The sequence below is a fragment of the Zootoca vivipara genome, chromosome Z2 (genome assembly GCF_965207765.1).
Source record: "Zootoca vivipara chromosome Z2, rZooViv2.hap1.1, whole genome shotgun sequence".
Lineage (NCBI taxonomy): Eukaryota > Metazoa > Chordata > Lepidosauria > Squamata > Lacertidae > Zootoca > Zootoca vivipara.
Genome location: NC_142585.1, coordinates 6,324,494 through 6,338,629, shown reverse-complemented (window position 1 = coordinate 6,338,629; position 14,136 = coordinate 6,324,494). Strand labels below are relative to the sequence as shown.

At 47.6% G+C, this 14,136-nt stretch overlaps 1 protein-coding gene across 6 annotated transcripts in view; it reads left to right on the top strand.

Annotated features, from left to right (window-relative positions):
* The window catches only part of ATP11C (ATPase phospholipid transporting 11C (ATP11C blood group)), a 106,317-nt gene continuing 92,181 nt past the window's right edge, over positions 1-14,136 (top strand). For 3 of the 6 annotated variants that reach the window (XM_035126428.3, XM_035126432.3, XM_035126433.3), the window contains exon 1: positions 41-862. Coding sequence is in view for 3 of the 6 variants with exons in the window: in XM_035126431.3 (XP_034982322.3) it covers positions 836-862 (27 nt within the window). In the remaining 3 variants the exon portion in view is untranslated. Of the gene's footprint in view, positions 863-14,136 lie in introns of all 6 variants that reach the window. The other 3 variants (XM_088664433.1, XM_088664434.1, XM_035126431.3) reach the window with 2 other exon arrangements.

Here is a 14,136-nt window from a genome sequence, read left to right as displayed (position 1 = left end):
GGCGGCTGAGAAAACAGAGCGGGGCGGAGGGGTGGGAGGAAGTGGAGCCTCCAGGCAGAAACGAAAAAGTAGCCCGTAGCGGGGCAGGAAAGCAGGAAGCGCCGCTGGGCTGGTGGTTTTGCTCTCCGCGGGCACCGGCGAGGCAGCGTGCCACGTGCGCTTGGGAGAGGCGGGCGCGCGAGGAGCGCTCTGCGCTTGGAAGAAGTCGTGAGCGTAGCGCTGCGCCTCGGTTTCTCGGTCTCCCGCCGCTCTCGGGCCTCAGGGGCGGGGAGGACTGTTGCTGCCTCCGCCTCCGCTGCAGGGGAAGAGGGGAAGAGGAGGTTGCATCCAGCAGTCTGGGTTCCCCGCCGCAGCTTCCCCCTTCCTGGCAGCCGGCCTCCCTGCCTTAGCTATTGTTCTCCTGCAGCCACCTTTTATTATTATCATCATCATTATTATCATCACCATAGCGCGGCATGCTGCCCAGATCTTGCCTCCGGCCAGCCTGACGGAGCCGAGGTGTGTTGGCGAAGCTCGGAACTCTCCCCCATATCCGGGGCTGCTCTCTGGGAGGAAGAGAGGGAGAGCCCCGCTGTGGGCTGTTGCTGCGGTTGGTGCCACGACTGGAAGAAGAAGAGGAGCGATGCGGCTGAGCGGCAGAGCGGCGCGCCGGTGACCGCGGGGCTGGAGGGGCTGGGGGCGCCTCTCCGCTCGCCGCAGCGTCCCCACTGACCCCTAGGCTTGGGGACCCGTGCAGAGGGGCTAAGTGCGTGTGCCAGTAGGCTCTAAGAAACCAGGACTACCCCACTATCACCCCACTGCCCCCCTCTCTCCAAGGCGCTGCGGCAGTCCAGCTATGTTTCGCAGTCAGATCAATCGCTTCGTAAGTACCTCTGTGCCACCCTAATTTTGGGGGTGGGTGGGGAGGTCCGTACGAGATGGATGCTCAGTTCTTTCCCTCCCCACTGTGCCCGAATGCTTGCACGCCTGCAGATGCTTGTGGTATGATGGGGGTGGGGGTGACCTGTCTACTGCTCCCCTCTAGTTCCCCAAGTGCACCCAAACGAAGTCATCCGTTCTCACGACTATCCCAAGGCCTAAAGCATCAACTCCCCCCCCCCCAACCTTCAATCTAGCCACCGTGTTGTTTTCGCAATCTGCCGCCGCCGCCGCCACACTGCTGCTTCCCGAGTGTTATTTTTAAAGCTCAGCAAGTTGGCCGAGACTCACAGGTAAAGGAACCGTCTCCCCAGGGTACCCGTTGCACAAAGGGTGGGCGGAAAGATGGCGTTTGATTGGCCGCTTTGATCACTTTTCATCCTTTTGTTCTTTCTAAATAGGGGAAGCACATGCAGAGGATTTGCAGATTGGCTTTGAATCCCTAGAGGCTTCCTCTTTTATTTTTATTTTTGAAAAGGATGCCTGTGGGGGGATTTTGTGGGTTGGGGATCAGCCAAGGAATGGGGAGCAGATTCAGGACAAGCTGGAGGATGAACTAATTCCCTGCTCTAGGATTCATTTAGTTAGTTTTTACATTTATACCTCGCCTTCCCTCCAAGGAGCTCAAGGTGCTTCTCCCCATATTATCCCCACAACAGCCCTGTGAGGTAGGTTAGACCCAGAGTGAGTGACTGGCCCAAGGTCACCCAGTAAGCTTCATGGCTGAGTGGAGATTTGAACCCTGGTCTCCCAGGCCCTGGCCAAGGACTCTAACCACTGCACTGGTGATGACCACTGCCTAAGGTTGAGGCCCACACTTCGCAGCCAAAATATATTTATTGTGGTATTTGTATATCCCACCTTCCCTCCGAGGAGTTCCACATTCCTACAAGTGAAACTCAGAAAATTAGAATATTGTCAAAAAGTGCATTTATTTCAGTAATGCAACTTATTATTTTAATTTTAATTTTTACAAATGCTTTCTTTTGGAAATTCCACAGTAATAAGACAAATAGTTACAACAATACAAAAATAAACATCATTATTACATTTCATTAATTACATTCCATTTATAATTGACCCGCCTAACGACAAACAATTACAGCAAATAAAGGCTTGACATATCTTGCTTTGCATGTCATGCATCTATATATTGGTTTCACCTTTTAAGTTGTGTTACTGAAATAAATGCACTTTTTGACGCTATTCTAATTTTCCGAGTGTCACCTGTATTTTAGCCTCAGATCAACCCTGTGAGGTAGGCCACTGGGCTACGTGGCTGAGAATGGATTTGAACCTGCGTCCTTGGCTGAGTAGCTCAACCCAGGAGACAGCTCAATTGGTTAGAACATGGTGCTGACAACGCCAAGGTTGCAGGTTCGATCCCTGTATGGGACGACTGCCTATTCCTGCATTGCAGGGGGTTGGACTAGATGATCCTCAGGGTCTCTCCCAGCTCTAAAATGCTATAGGATTCCATGAGACTGTGTATCCTCACACTACACGGGGGAATACAAATTTGACAAAAGAAGATTCCACCTCAACATTAGGAAGAACTTCCTGACAGTAAGAGCTGTTCGTCAGTGGAATTTGCTGCCAAGAAGTGTGGTGGAGTCTCCTTCTTTGGAGGTCTTTAAGCAGAGGCTTGACAGACATATGTCAAGAATGCTTTGATGGTGTTTCCTGCTTGGCAGGGGGTTGGACTGGATGGCCCTTGTGGTCTCTTCCAACTCTATGATTCTATGACTGGACCCCTGCGTTGAGGGGGTGGGGAGAGAAATGCATTGCTCTGCAAATAGAAGATTAGATCACCAGGGTAAAAGGCTCCAGTGCAGCTCATGATTCTATTTATTTATTGATTTCCAATCATTTCAAAATACAAAAATTCACAAAAATAGAAACAAAGAGCAATAAATAAATAAATGACAATATGACATAAACAAAAAAGAAAAAGAAGGGGGAAAAAGAGAGAGAAACATATCAATTCTTACATTAACTTGACATTGTAGACTTCCTCGATTCCCCCCACACTGGGTCCATTTTAAAATCTAAATTAAGCAATTTTCCTTTGCCATCTTAAATCATTCTAACACATTTTTTCCATTATCTCACAACCAATTCTAATCTTCACAAAGAAATCAACTATACTCAACCTATAATTCATTAATTAATCCAAATCTAAATTTATTTTCCCATCCATCTCTAATTCTTCCCTCACAATTTATTCCCCAAATTTTTCCCATACATTCAAATATTATTTCTTCTATCATAATAACTTTTAACCACATTTATCTAATACTCCCCCCTTCCCCTGGACTCCGGATCTCCCAGCAATGGCTCTTCTTGTTTTCAGTTCTTAAGCAGCAGAAACAGGCTGAAGCCCATCAAACAGCATGTGGCAAAAAAAAAAAAAAACGCATTTCTGAAAGCCGCCCTCCATTAAAAACTCCCTGCTGACACTTCCGGTCTACCGCCAGTGCTGAACAGCGAGGAATCCTCGAGCTCCGAGGTTCCTGGCACTGTGAGGGAGGGGGGAGCCGCGAGAGTGCTGTGGACCCCCAATAAAAAACCCCAGATTGAGCTTTTTGGGGACCCAAAAGTGACTCCTCTGCCCCCCGGTAAGCTCTTTTAAGAGCCCCGAGAGCGAGCGGAGTGCAGAATCACAGTCCCAAGTGTGTGGCCACCTTTGCCTCCTGCGAGAGAAAGCTCTTTAGTTTAGCTATATGCTGCATAAAGAAGAACTTTCTTTTCTTGTCCTGAATCTTGATGCGTTCAGCACACAACTGACCAGGCTTCTCAGATTGTAATGGACACGTTTTTGGAGGAGGAGGAGGAGGTGTCTTCTGCTGACTGTGAATATGAATGGTTATCTGCAACCTGCATGTTTGGAGGCAATAAACCCTGGGGTGCCTTGCCCTGGGATAGGGAGTGTTGGACTGGGTGGGCCTATTGAGTCTGAGCTGATAGGCAGGGGTGGTGATAGGGCAGCCTTGGCCAACCTGGTGCCCACCCCCCATGCTTTGGACTACAGCTTCCTTCAGCCGCAGAGACCATGGCTCTGTGGCTTGGGGCTGATAGGAGTTATACAGAGGGCATCTGGTTGGTGAATCCTGATCTAAAGACTCCGTCTAGTCAAGAGCCTAAAGCAGGCATCCCCAAACTGCGGCCCTCCAGATGTTTTGGCCTACAACTCCTATGATCCCTAGCTAACAGGACCAGTGGTCAGGGATATGGGAATTGTAGTCCAAAACATGGTGGGCCAAAGTTTGGGGATGCTTAGCCTAAAGTCACCTGTCTGCACCCATCCAGCCGTTCCCAGTGAGGTGCCCCAGGTTGCTCAGAGGCGGGGCACTGGCTATCTCTTGCTTTTACCTGGTACATACAAATAGATTGCTTCTGTATCTGGAGGTTTTATTTAACTATAATTGCTAACAGTGGTGCATTTAGGTTTGTCTGCAGCTTGTGTCCTTAATAGGCTGTCCCCTATTGGAAACAGTACATTGGACTTGTTAAACACTTCTGATCCTGCGGGGCCCTTACTGTTCAGCCTCTGATCCATCTTGCGAAATAACACATTTCAGATATGTATGGAGTGGTAGTGGTGGTAACCTGCATCAAGGTCTCTCATTGCAACCTGTTTCCAAATGTGTATTTGGGTAGAGCCGCCTACCAACTAATTTGAGGAAATGATTTCTTTCCCCCCTCCTTTGGCAGAAAAGAGTTGGCTAAGAAAGGTGATGTTACAAGGGCAAATTGGAAGTGTCCTGGACATTTTAGAGCTTACCTTGTACCACTTTTAAAACAGGGAATTGTTTCTTGGAAGCGGTCCTTTGGTGCAAGTTTTCCTGATCACCTGCTGGGATGCTGCATTGCTGTTGCAGCCCTCTGGGCTACCAGAGACAGAACACTCCTGAAGTCTCGTGCATTGCAAATCCTTGTGTAATCCCGGTTTCCCTGCAGTGGATGTGGCTTAAGTGTATAGTATTGTTCTCATGCCTTAGCTCAGTGCTCCCGGAGAATATGCTTTGGATGCAGGAGATCCCAGATTTAATCCCAATCACTTGCAGATCGGGCTTTCCTGTTTCTGACAGGGGAGGAATGACATGGGAGTCACTGAGCTGTGGGCATGAGCAACCCTAGTTTATCATAACTTGAGAATGTGTCCATTAGTAAAGGCAAACAGCTCTACCATGTTCTTGGTATGTGTGTGTATAATGGATGCCTATGGGAAACTCATTAGCAGGGAATACAGAGTGATTGCAACCCCTACTGCTTGACCCCAGCATTTAATTCTTAGAGGTATACTGCCTCTTACCATGTAGCTTCAGTTGTGTATTGTAAGTGCTCTCAGTTGACTATACAAATGGTGAAGGTGCATGTGTGTTATTCCCCACTTTTCTCCCACAAACACTTACCCGATTGTCCTGAAATTTGGCCACGACTTCAAACTCACATGTGAGCAGGTCATCATGCACTTACACTGACCAGCTGACACCTAAGATAGGTATAAACCTGGATTTGTGGTCCAAAAAATTGCGCCCTCCAGTGGACACTCAATGAATAATGGACAAACATATTCCCACAATCCCTCACTCCCCGGAGAGCACATCTCCAACAGAGATCAAACCACTTGGAGACCAAGCCACTCCTCAGGGAACCAAGCCTGCCTCAGAGATCACACATCCGAGACCAGGCCGCTTCCCAGGGACCCACGCCCGCCCAAGAGATCACGTACCAGCGACCCCTCCCCCCGACCAAGCCCACTCCAGACATACCCCCACCCCACGGATCATGCCCCCGCCGATTCCGCTGCCTCGCACAACGTCTTCCCCTAACCCCAAACAAGCCCACCCCCTCTGTATTACCCTCAATCGGTGTGGGGGGGAATAGGGGTCAGGGATAGGTAAACCCTTCTCAGGTTGGGGTGGGTTTCGGGGGTCAAAATGGAGGACACTGATAGGTAAGTCCTTCCCTGATTGGGATGGGGGGGTCTGTCAATAGGTGACAGGGATAACTAAGACCTTCCCTGGACGGGTCGCTACAGAGTGTGGGGAGACACAGGTATCCCCCAATCTAACCATAACACAGGGGGGACTCTGACGGTCTGGGGAATCTGAAGGGGGACTCTGACCTGCCATTTAACAAACAATGCCACAGCAATGCGTGGCAGGGCCAGCTAGTCCTTTATGAATTTGCAACATCCTTTCTTTACAGCTAGCTATAAGAAACTTCATGACACAAGTCCCAATGAATGCTGCTGCTTCATTCTTTCATTTTTTTCTTATTTTCTTTCTTTTTTTGAAAAAAGACATTTATATTAAAACAAAAATCTGTAGATTCCCGAAAGTTCAGAAACTTGAATGTTGGTGGTTGTTTTCGTTTCTTCAAAAAGACGCTTGTAAACTTTTTGCACCCTTTCCTTTCAAATTTTGTTTTCAATCCCTCAATTTTACGGTTTCACTCAGCCAGCTGTTATATTTTCTGTGCTTCATTTGCCTTGTCTTTAATTGTAGGCATTATGGAGTGTCCCCATTTCCCCGTTTTTCCCCACTGAAAGTTTTTTTTTGAGGCATCTGATGATAAAGAAAAATATGGGTTTCCTGCTTGCAGAATAATTTAGAAGAGCTTTTTCAGGAAAAAAAAGAATGGAGTTCATAGTATGTCATAATGTGCTCTGTGAATTTTGCAAAACAACGACCTGACAGTTTACAGTACTTTGTATGGCTTTTTATATATGTAAAAGAAACTCTCTGGACTCCTCTTGAAACAAAGAGAGAACCAGTGTTGTGTAGCAGTTAGAGTGTTGGACCTGGAAGTCCAGAGTTCAAATCTTCACTCAGCCATGACGCTCCCTGGGGGACCTTGGGCCAATCATTGCCTCTCAGCCTAACCACAGGGTAGTTGTGAGGATGACATGGGGATGCTACCTCGAGCTCCTTGCATCGAAAGGCGGGATGAAAATGCAATAAACAAATAAATGGCAATATTTGGTCAGCAGGAAGCTGCATCTCCAGCATGTAATAGTTATCTGCATTCTGCAGTCCATTCCATCACTTAGATACTTGGATCCTGACTGGGAGCCTCAGGGCAGCCAAGAACCTCCATTAAATGCCAACAAGACAAAAGTAGCTGTTTGATTTCCAGGTTGCCAAATCATGAGCAGCAGCGATACTGCACCAGCAGCCAAGTCCAAATCTAATCACAGAGCATCCTTTTAGAAAGTACTGTTTTGGCCTGATGTTGTAATGTTCAAAAGGAAGAAGGCCAGTTGAGGCCTCTGGGCCAAGGACACCCATATCCTGGGTGCCACAGATGAGAGGGCCTCATCCCACATTCACACACACTGAACAGCTTAAATGGCAAAAGACATGTGGCTTCCTGGCCTCAGTGGCTGTGTAGCTATAAACCAGGAACATAGGAAGCTCTGTTAAAATGAATCAGACCATTGGTCTATCTAGCTCAGCGCTCTCTGCACTGACAGGCAGCAGCTCTCCAGGGTTCCACAGGTGGGACATTCTGAGACATACCTGGAGATTGAACTTGCATGTGAAGCAGGTGCCCTGCTGCTGAGGAACTGCCCTTCCTCAATCTAAACGTACAGTTCTCTCAGCCCAGTTCTTCCAGGTTTATGTAATTGGGTAAACAAACCACAAACGAGGTAGCTTAGTGTGACCTCCCACCTTGCAGATGTTGGGCTTGAGCTCATCCAGTCCAATGCCCAGGGACAGTGGGAGTTCTGGTCTATCAACACCCCCAAGTCGGGGAAGGCTGGTTTAGCATGATGGGATTGTAGTCTGTTTCCCCCCCCCCCTAATGAAACAAGATTCATAAGCCAACACCAAGCTGGCTGGTGAGCTTGGCTTATTGAGGAGAAACGAGCCATGGTCCTGAGTTCAGATGTAATGCAAAGACACCCCTTCCTATTTTGGTTCCAGCTGTGCAAAGGGAGAACTGATGTGAGAGTGATTGGGCTGTGTGTTTGGCCCCTGACCCCAATTATCATTTAGGGATTTTGAGGGTGAAACAACGGGACCTTAATTTGGCCCCTGGAAAAAAATCGGGAGCAATTGGGAGCAATACACCCATTGCTTCACACAACACCGTGGTCCTCAGAATGTTCTTAAGAAGGACGTTTGGCCCTTGAGCCGGCAGCTTCTGTGCTCAAATGGCTCAGATGGCTTAAAAGCCAACACATGGAACAAAGTGTATTTTGCAAGTAGGGATTTTTCTTTTTGGAGGTTGATGCCTTAACCTCTCTCCTACTTCTTTGCCTCCCACCCCCGCCTTCTTTTCTTCAGATCGTTCTCAATTCCTCACTCTCTGCTAGTTCTTTCCTACTCCCTTCTGTTGCGTAAATACACAGCAGATGGAAGCTTCCTGGAAAACCGTAACTGGCCTCAAACCGACTCCAGATCTGCTTTGCCCTGAGAAGTAAATAACTGGGGATGGGGGTGGGAGCCTTTCTTAAAGCAACAGAAGGTTTGAGAGCATATCTAGATATGTCTTATATAGAGGAACATAGGAAGCTGCCTAATGCCGAGTTCAGTCTACTGCACTACTGTCTGCACTGACTGGCAGCAGTTCTCCAGGATTTAAGAGAGCCGTAAACGTGGGGTTCCTGAGGATTCAGTTCTATCAACTTTGGCTGGTGGCCCAGCTGTGCCCTTGTCTGGACAGGAATAGCCTAACTTCCATTATTTATGCTCTGGTAACCTGTAGGCTGGAACCTGTAGGTCCCAGCTCCTGCCAACCTAGCAGTTCGAAAGCACCTCAAAGTGCAAGTAGATAAATAGGTGGGAAGGTAAATGGCGTTTCTGTGTGCTGCTCTTTTTTGCCAGAAGCGGCTTTGTCATGCTGGCCACATGACCTGGAAGCTGTTCGGCGGCTCCCTTGGCCAATAATGCGAGATGAGCGCCGCAACCCCAGAGTCACTCATGACTGGACCTAATGGTCAGGGGTCCCTTTACCTTTACCCCTGTGGGCTAGATTACTGCAACTCATTATACGTGGGGCTGCCTCCGAAGACAGTTTGGAAACTTCAGCTAGTGCAGAGTTCAGCGGCCAGGTTGCTCACTGGGTCTGCATAGATATGTCAAGGCCTCCCACCCCCAATATTTTCAGAAACAAAATGGAGGGGAAACCCTGAAAAATTAAAGCAACAGATTCAGATTTTCTCACGATTTTTTTTTACCTGAGTTTTTACATGCAAAGTGCTTACAACATGCCTAAAACCCTCTTTAATTATGGGTTGCAAAAAAAGGGATCTTGAAAGATCTTGTCCAGGCACTTGAGATTGCACTGATGATTTTTCCTCTTCTCCCTCCTCAAACCTTTGGAATCCATAATAGCTACCGGTAGCAGCTTGAGGAGTTTTGGGGGGAGGGGTAGAACTGCAGAATGTCCTGCCTGTGAGGCCAGAGTCAGGCACAGCTGTTTCTGCACCTGGAGTCTGCACGCCTCGCTGCAGGGTTAATGTGTAAGTTTGTCCTTTTGCAAGTTGCTCTGGAAGCACCAAAACACAATCTTTTGCCCCCTCTGCTCTGTCTTGACCATCATGCTTGATGGTCAGAGAATGATGGGCTCTGGAGTGTGTCAACATCTGGAGGACCTCAGGTGCCGAGAAAGCTGCAGAGCAGGCTGCTTATAGGCTAACACAGTTGCAATACTATGGGTGGGTGGGCTCTGTTCCCCTGCCTTCTGCTCACATGGGTTTGACTTGGCAAATTCCTGCAACCACCTTGGTATTTATAGAAACTCATTAAAGGCCTGGGTGGATCCAGATTGTATTCCTGGAGCCCCTCCCTTGCAGCATGCAGAGAGTCCTGACCCTCCTATGCCTTTGCTATGCTGGTGCTTCGGAGATGCAGATGAACTTTGTGGTGAAATCTTCCTGGACCATACTCACTTCGCTCTGTGACCAAGAAAGGAGCCCCCTGACTTAAGTGTTCTCACTTACAGAATTCTATTTACTTAAGCTCCTGTTGCAAGTGGAAAAGTAGCCTGTTAGCAGTGTGCTGGCTTTCCTGGTGCAGGATAGTGTGTGTGTGTGTGTGTATCCAGGGAGCATTCAGACACATTCCCTAATCTTGTGTATTCTGAAGTGCCTCCTGAATGTGTCAGTGCGTTCTAAATCTTTCAGAACCATTGCATAAAAATACAGGGTACTTTGCCCACCCAGTGAGAGCAGGGACAGTGCGGCCTGCTGGTTAGAGTGCTGCACTAGCACCTAGTGAAGCTTAATGAATGACATTGGGCAAACGATTGCCTCTTAGCTTAACATACCTCACAAGGTTGTTGTGAGGATTAAATGAGAAGTGGGGAGCACAGGTGGCATATAAATGCAGTAAAATAAATCAAGACCAAAAAAAATCACAGCAGGGTGAAGTAAATTGGGAGGAGTGAGGAAATATAAGGGACGATGGATTCTCTTTCGGTTTTCATTTCTTTTAATGTGGAAATTCCCTATCTGAAAAGTTAGGGGAAATTTAACAGTAAATTTGGATGCTGAGAGTTGTGTTGCCAGTGAAATTTGAGCCTTCAATTAGGTTTCAGATATGCACATGCTGGGTGCTAGTGGGGAAAAAAAGCACAGGCTCTGGAAGATTGAGCAGAGTTGTTGTTGTTGTTGTTGTTGTTGTTGTTGTTGTTATTATTAATAATAATACCCCACCGTCCCTGGCCAAAACTGGGCTCAGAGCAGCTTTTTTCAGAAGAGACGTATAGTGAATGCAGTGGTCAAGAAGGGGCTCGTCATCTTCCTGAGAAAGTAACCCAACTAGGAGAAGGAGAACTCTGACCCTAAACTTTGGAGTTGACTTCCACAAGATGCAGTAAGCACCGTCCACCTGGATGGCTTCACAGAAGGATTAGAGTTAGACAGATGGGTGGGACTGCAAGTGGCTGCTATCCACAACGGCTGGGCCCTGCTTCCTTAGCCAGAGGCAGTGTGCTTATGATGAACCCCAGTTGCTTTGGAGTGCAAGTGGTGAGAATTGCTCTTGTGCTTGGGTCCTGCTTGTGGGCTTCTTCTCATTGATATCTAGTTGGCCACTGTCATAACAGGATGCTGGGCTCGGTATGCCATTGGCTTGATCCAGTGGGGTTCTGCTTGCTTCTTCACTCTGATCAAAGCAGTGGCCTGGATCCTCTGTAGCCCAAAAGCTGAGAGGAAGGCTTGAGCTTGCCACACAGGTCGGAGTTGTGGGAGGTGGGAACAGTCACCGTGGCGAGTGAAAACGCAACAGGGAATTTCATTAGCACGAGCAGTTTCTGAGCTCTGGGAGCAGTATGCGCCTAATATTTCAGATTAAAACTGCCAATGCTGGGATGAAAGGAGGAACTTTTCCTGCTTCCCCACTTCCAGGCACTCTCTGAGGACTGGAGAAGGGACCTTCATAAGTATATTAGGGGCGGGTGGGCAGGGGAAGTATAGCTTTGTTTTTTGCAGTCTTCAGATGAGGACTAGACTATGTGAAAAATGAATATAAGATTTTTGCTGCAGTTCATTCATTTTCAGCTTTGTATTCTTGTTATAAAAAACGTCTGCCTAGACATTCTGTTGTTGCGCCCGTAACCTAGGTTAAGGTGCCATTTAGCTCCTAGCTTTCATATCTCACTTTCTAACACTGGTGAAATCGTAGCCTGGTGCCAGGTAAAGACTTTTTATTCTCAGGCCTCTTATAATCCTGTTGCCTTGCCCCACCTTGGCTTAGATGTGAGCTACCGTATTTGTTTGGTTTACCTTTATAATGGCGGCCTGTCTAATTTGGCACTTCCCCAACTGACAAATGAACTGAGGCATGGTTAATCCCTTGCAATCCACAGCATTCCAGAGTTTGTGATGTGGTTCTCCAAGCAAAAGAGTTGTCCATAAATATGTACATGTATTAGTGCAAAGATTAAGCAAAATTGCATGCGGGAATGCACATAACATTGGTGCATACGTACCGTGTTTCTCCAAAAATAAGACACCGTCTTATATTTATTTTTCCACAAAAAAACACACACACACTATGGCTTATTTTCAGGGGATGTCTTATTTTTTCCTCCTCCTCCTGCCGCGGCCGGCATTGCTGCTGTGCCTATCACTATGTCTTCTTTTCGGGGTATGGCTTATATTCCTTGAATGCTTAAAAATCCTGCTATGGCTTATTTTATGGCTACGTCTTAAAATAGGAGAAACAGGGGCATGAATGCATACGTATGAATTTTCATGCTGGTGCTTTTAGAAAAGTACACTGTTTGCTGCAAAAATTGAGCGAATGTAAGCTTGGGAAAATGAGAAACCAAAATTGGCAGGATTTCAAATGGACTTATCGTAGTGGGAGTTGGTTCTTAGTAGACTTTCACAGGATTGCATTGCAAAAGCTTTTACATTGATTGTTACATTTTGGAAAGAATCTCAACTTCAAGAACTGAGGGCTGGAATATACACGTTATAAATTAAATCAGCAGTGCCTTAAGCTGGTCCATATGCAGTCAATGTGTGAATCCCATTTGTCTCGGTGCTTAATGAATGCCGTTTTGGTCTTTGACAGCTGTTGAACAGAATCTCACTTCTGATCTAGAGGAGCTATCTAGCTGATCTCATTTGGAGAGCACTTTCTTAATGTGCAGAGATTAGTCAAACCCCTGGATCTGATCCTGGCATAATATTAGAAGTCTGGTCGCATTAGGGAGGATTAGATTGCCATGTAGCTCTGCTGGAAGCCTGGATGTGAGCAGTTCCCTTCTGTCTCCTGGGACAAGAAGCGCTTAGCGCGTCCTGGGCTACGTTGTCTAATAGCTTGGAAAGAATGAGCGCCTAGGGTGGCGCCTGGTAGCACAAATGAGATTCTCTCTCTCCCCAAACCCAGTGACATTGCCTCTTTGCCGCCCCACCGCCACCTTAGCTTCTCTTTGAAGCTAACCTTGAATATCAGCGCTGATTGAATACAACCAGCCGGAGGCTGTGTTGCCGCAGAGTCGGCATGAATCCATTTAGCATCAGCCGGGGCTGTGCGAGAGTGAAAATTGGATCCACAATGCATTTCGCTCCCTCGCTTGGAAAGAGGCGCAAGCTATTAACTTCCCACCTTTTTCTAATGTGAAAGACTGGCGGATGCTGGTGCCAGGTGTATGTTGTGGTCTCCATCCTGGAGGGCCATTAAAATGCGGTGGTTCACTTTTGGGTGGTGGTTGTTAGTTTTTTCTGGTGTGCCGTTTTTGCAGCTGGAGCATTTGAGGTCCCGCTGCTGCAAAGAAGGGGCAGTGTTTGCTAAACAAGTTGCACAAGCCAGTCCAGGTTTCATGGGCTGTGGAGCCATTGACCCCTAGTGCAGGTCAAGTCCATCCAAAGTCCTAGGCTTGAGTACAGTTAGGGCCGAGAGACATGTGATGTTAACCATTCTTTAAACACAGGATGCTTAATCCCCCCTTTTGCCCTATGAAGTGGAAGCTGCCACAAGGCTCGTCTAAGCTGACATGCATATGCTCCTGTTCCGGACCGGGCCCTGCACCATTTCTTGCCAGGAGCCATCCATAAAGGGGATGGGAAGCACATTTCAAAGTGCAGCTGCAACTGCCTCCTCTTCAAAATGAAAGTTTCCAATTTAAGCACTTTATATATATAAAAAAAGTTTACCACAACATGCAGTACGACCTTACAAGGGGTCGCTCGGGACTTCATGAAAAGCATGGCCTCCATGGGGCTGTCCCTGAATAAGTCTGGCCCAGCTCATAGCCGCGGACATGCCTTGGACCTGGTGTTCACCTCTATGGATGTTGGTGATCTGACACTAAGTAAAAGTGAATCTAAAGAAGTGCCATGGTCGGATCACTACCTGGTGCAACTGGACTTCTCCGCAACCCTTCCCCTCTGTAGGGAGGTGGGACCTATTTGGATGGTCCGCCCCCGTGACTTAATGGATCCAAATGGTTTCCAGAGAGTGGTAGGGGATGCTTTATCCCATGTTGATGGCCTTTCAGCCGATTCCCTGGTGGCCCGCTGGAATGAGGAGTTAACCAGGGCTATTGACTGTCTGGCTCCGAAGTGCCCTCTCCGATTGCATGGAGCCCGGACAGCCCCGTGGTTTTCCAGGAAATGAGGTAACATTCCCTTTGGATTGTAATGGATTTTCAACCAGAGAGATATTGCTTGCTCCCAGACTTTTAATTCCACTCTGGGAAGTCCTGCCTTTTGCCTTAACACTGCATTAGGTGTGCTTTTTTGGGTACCGA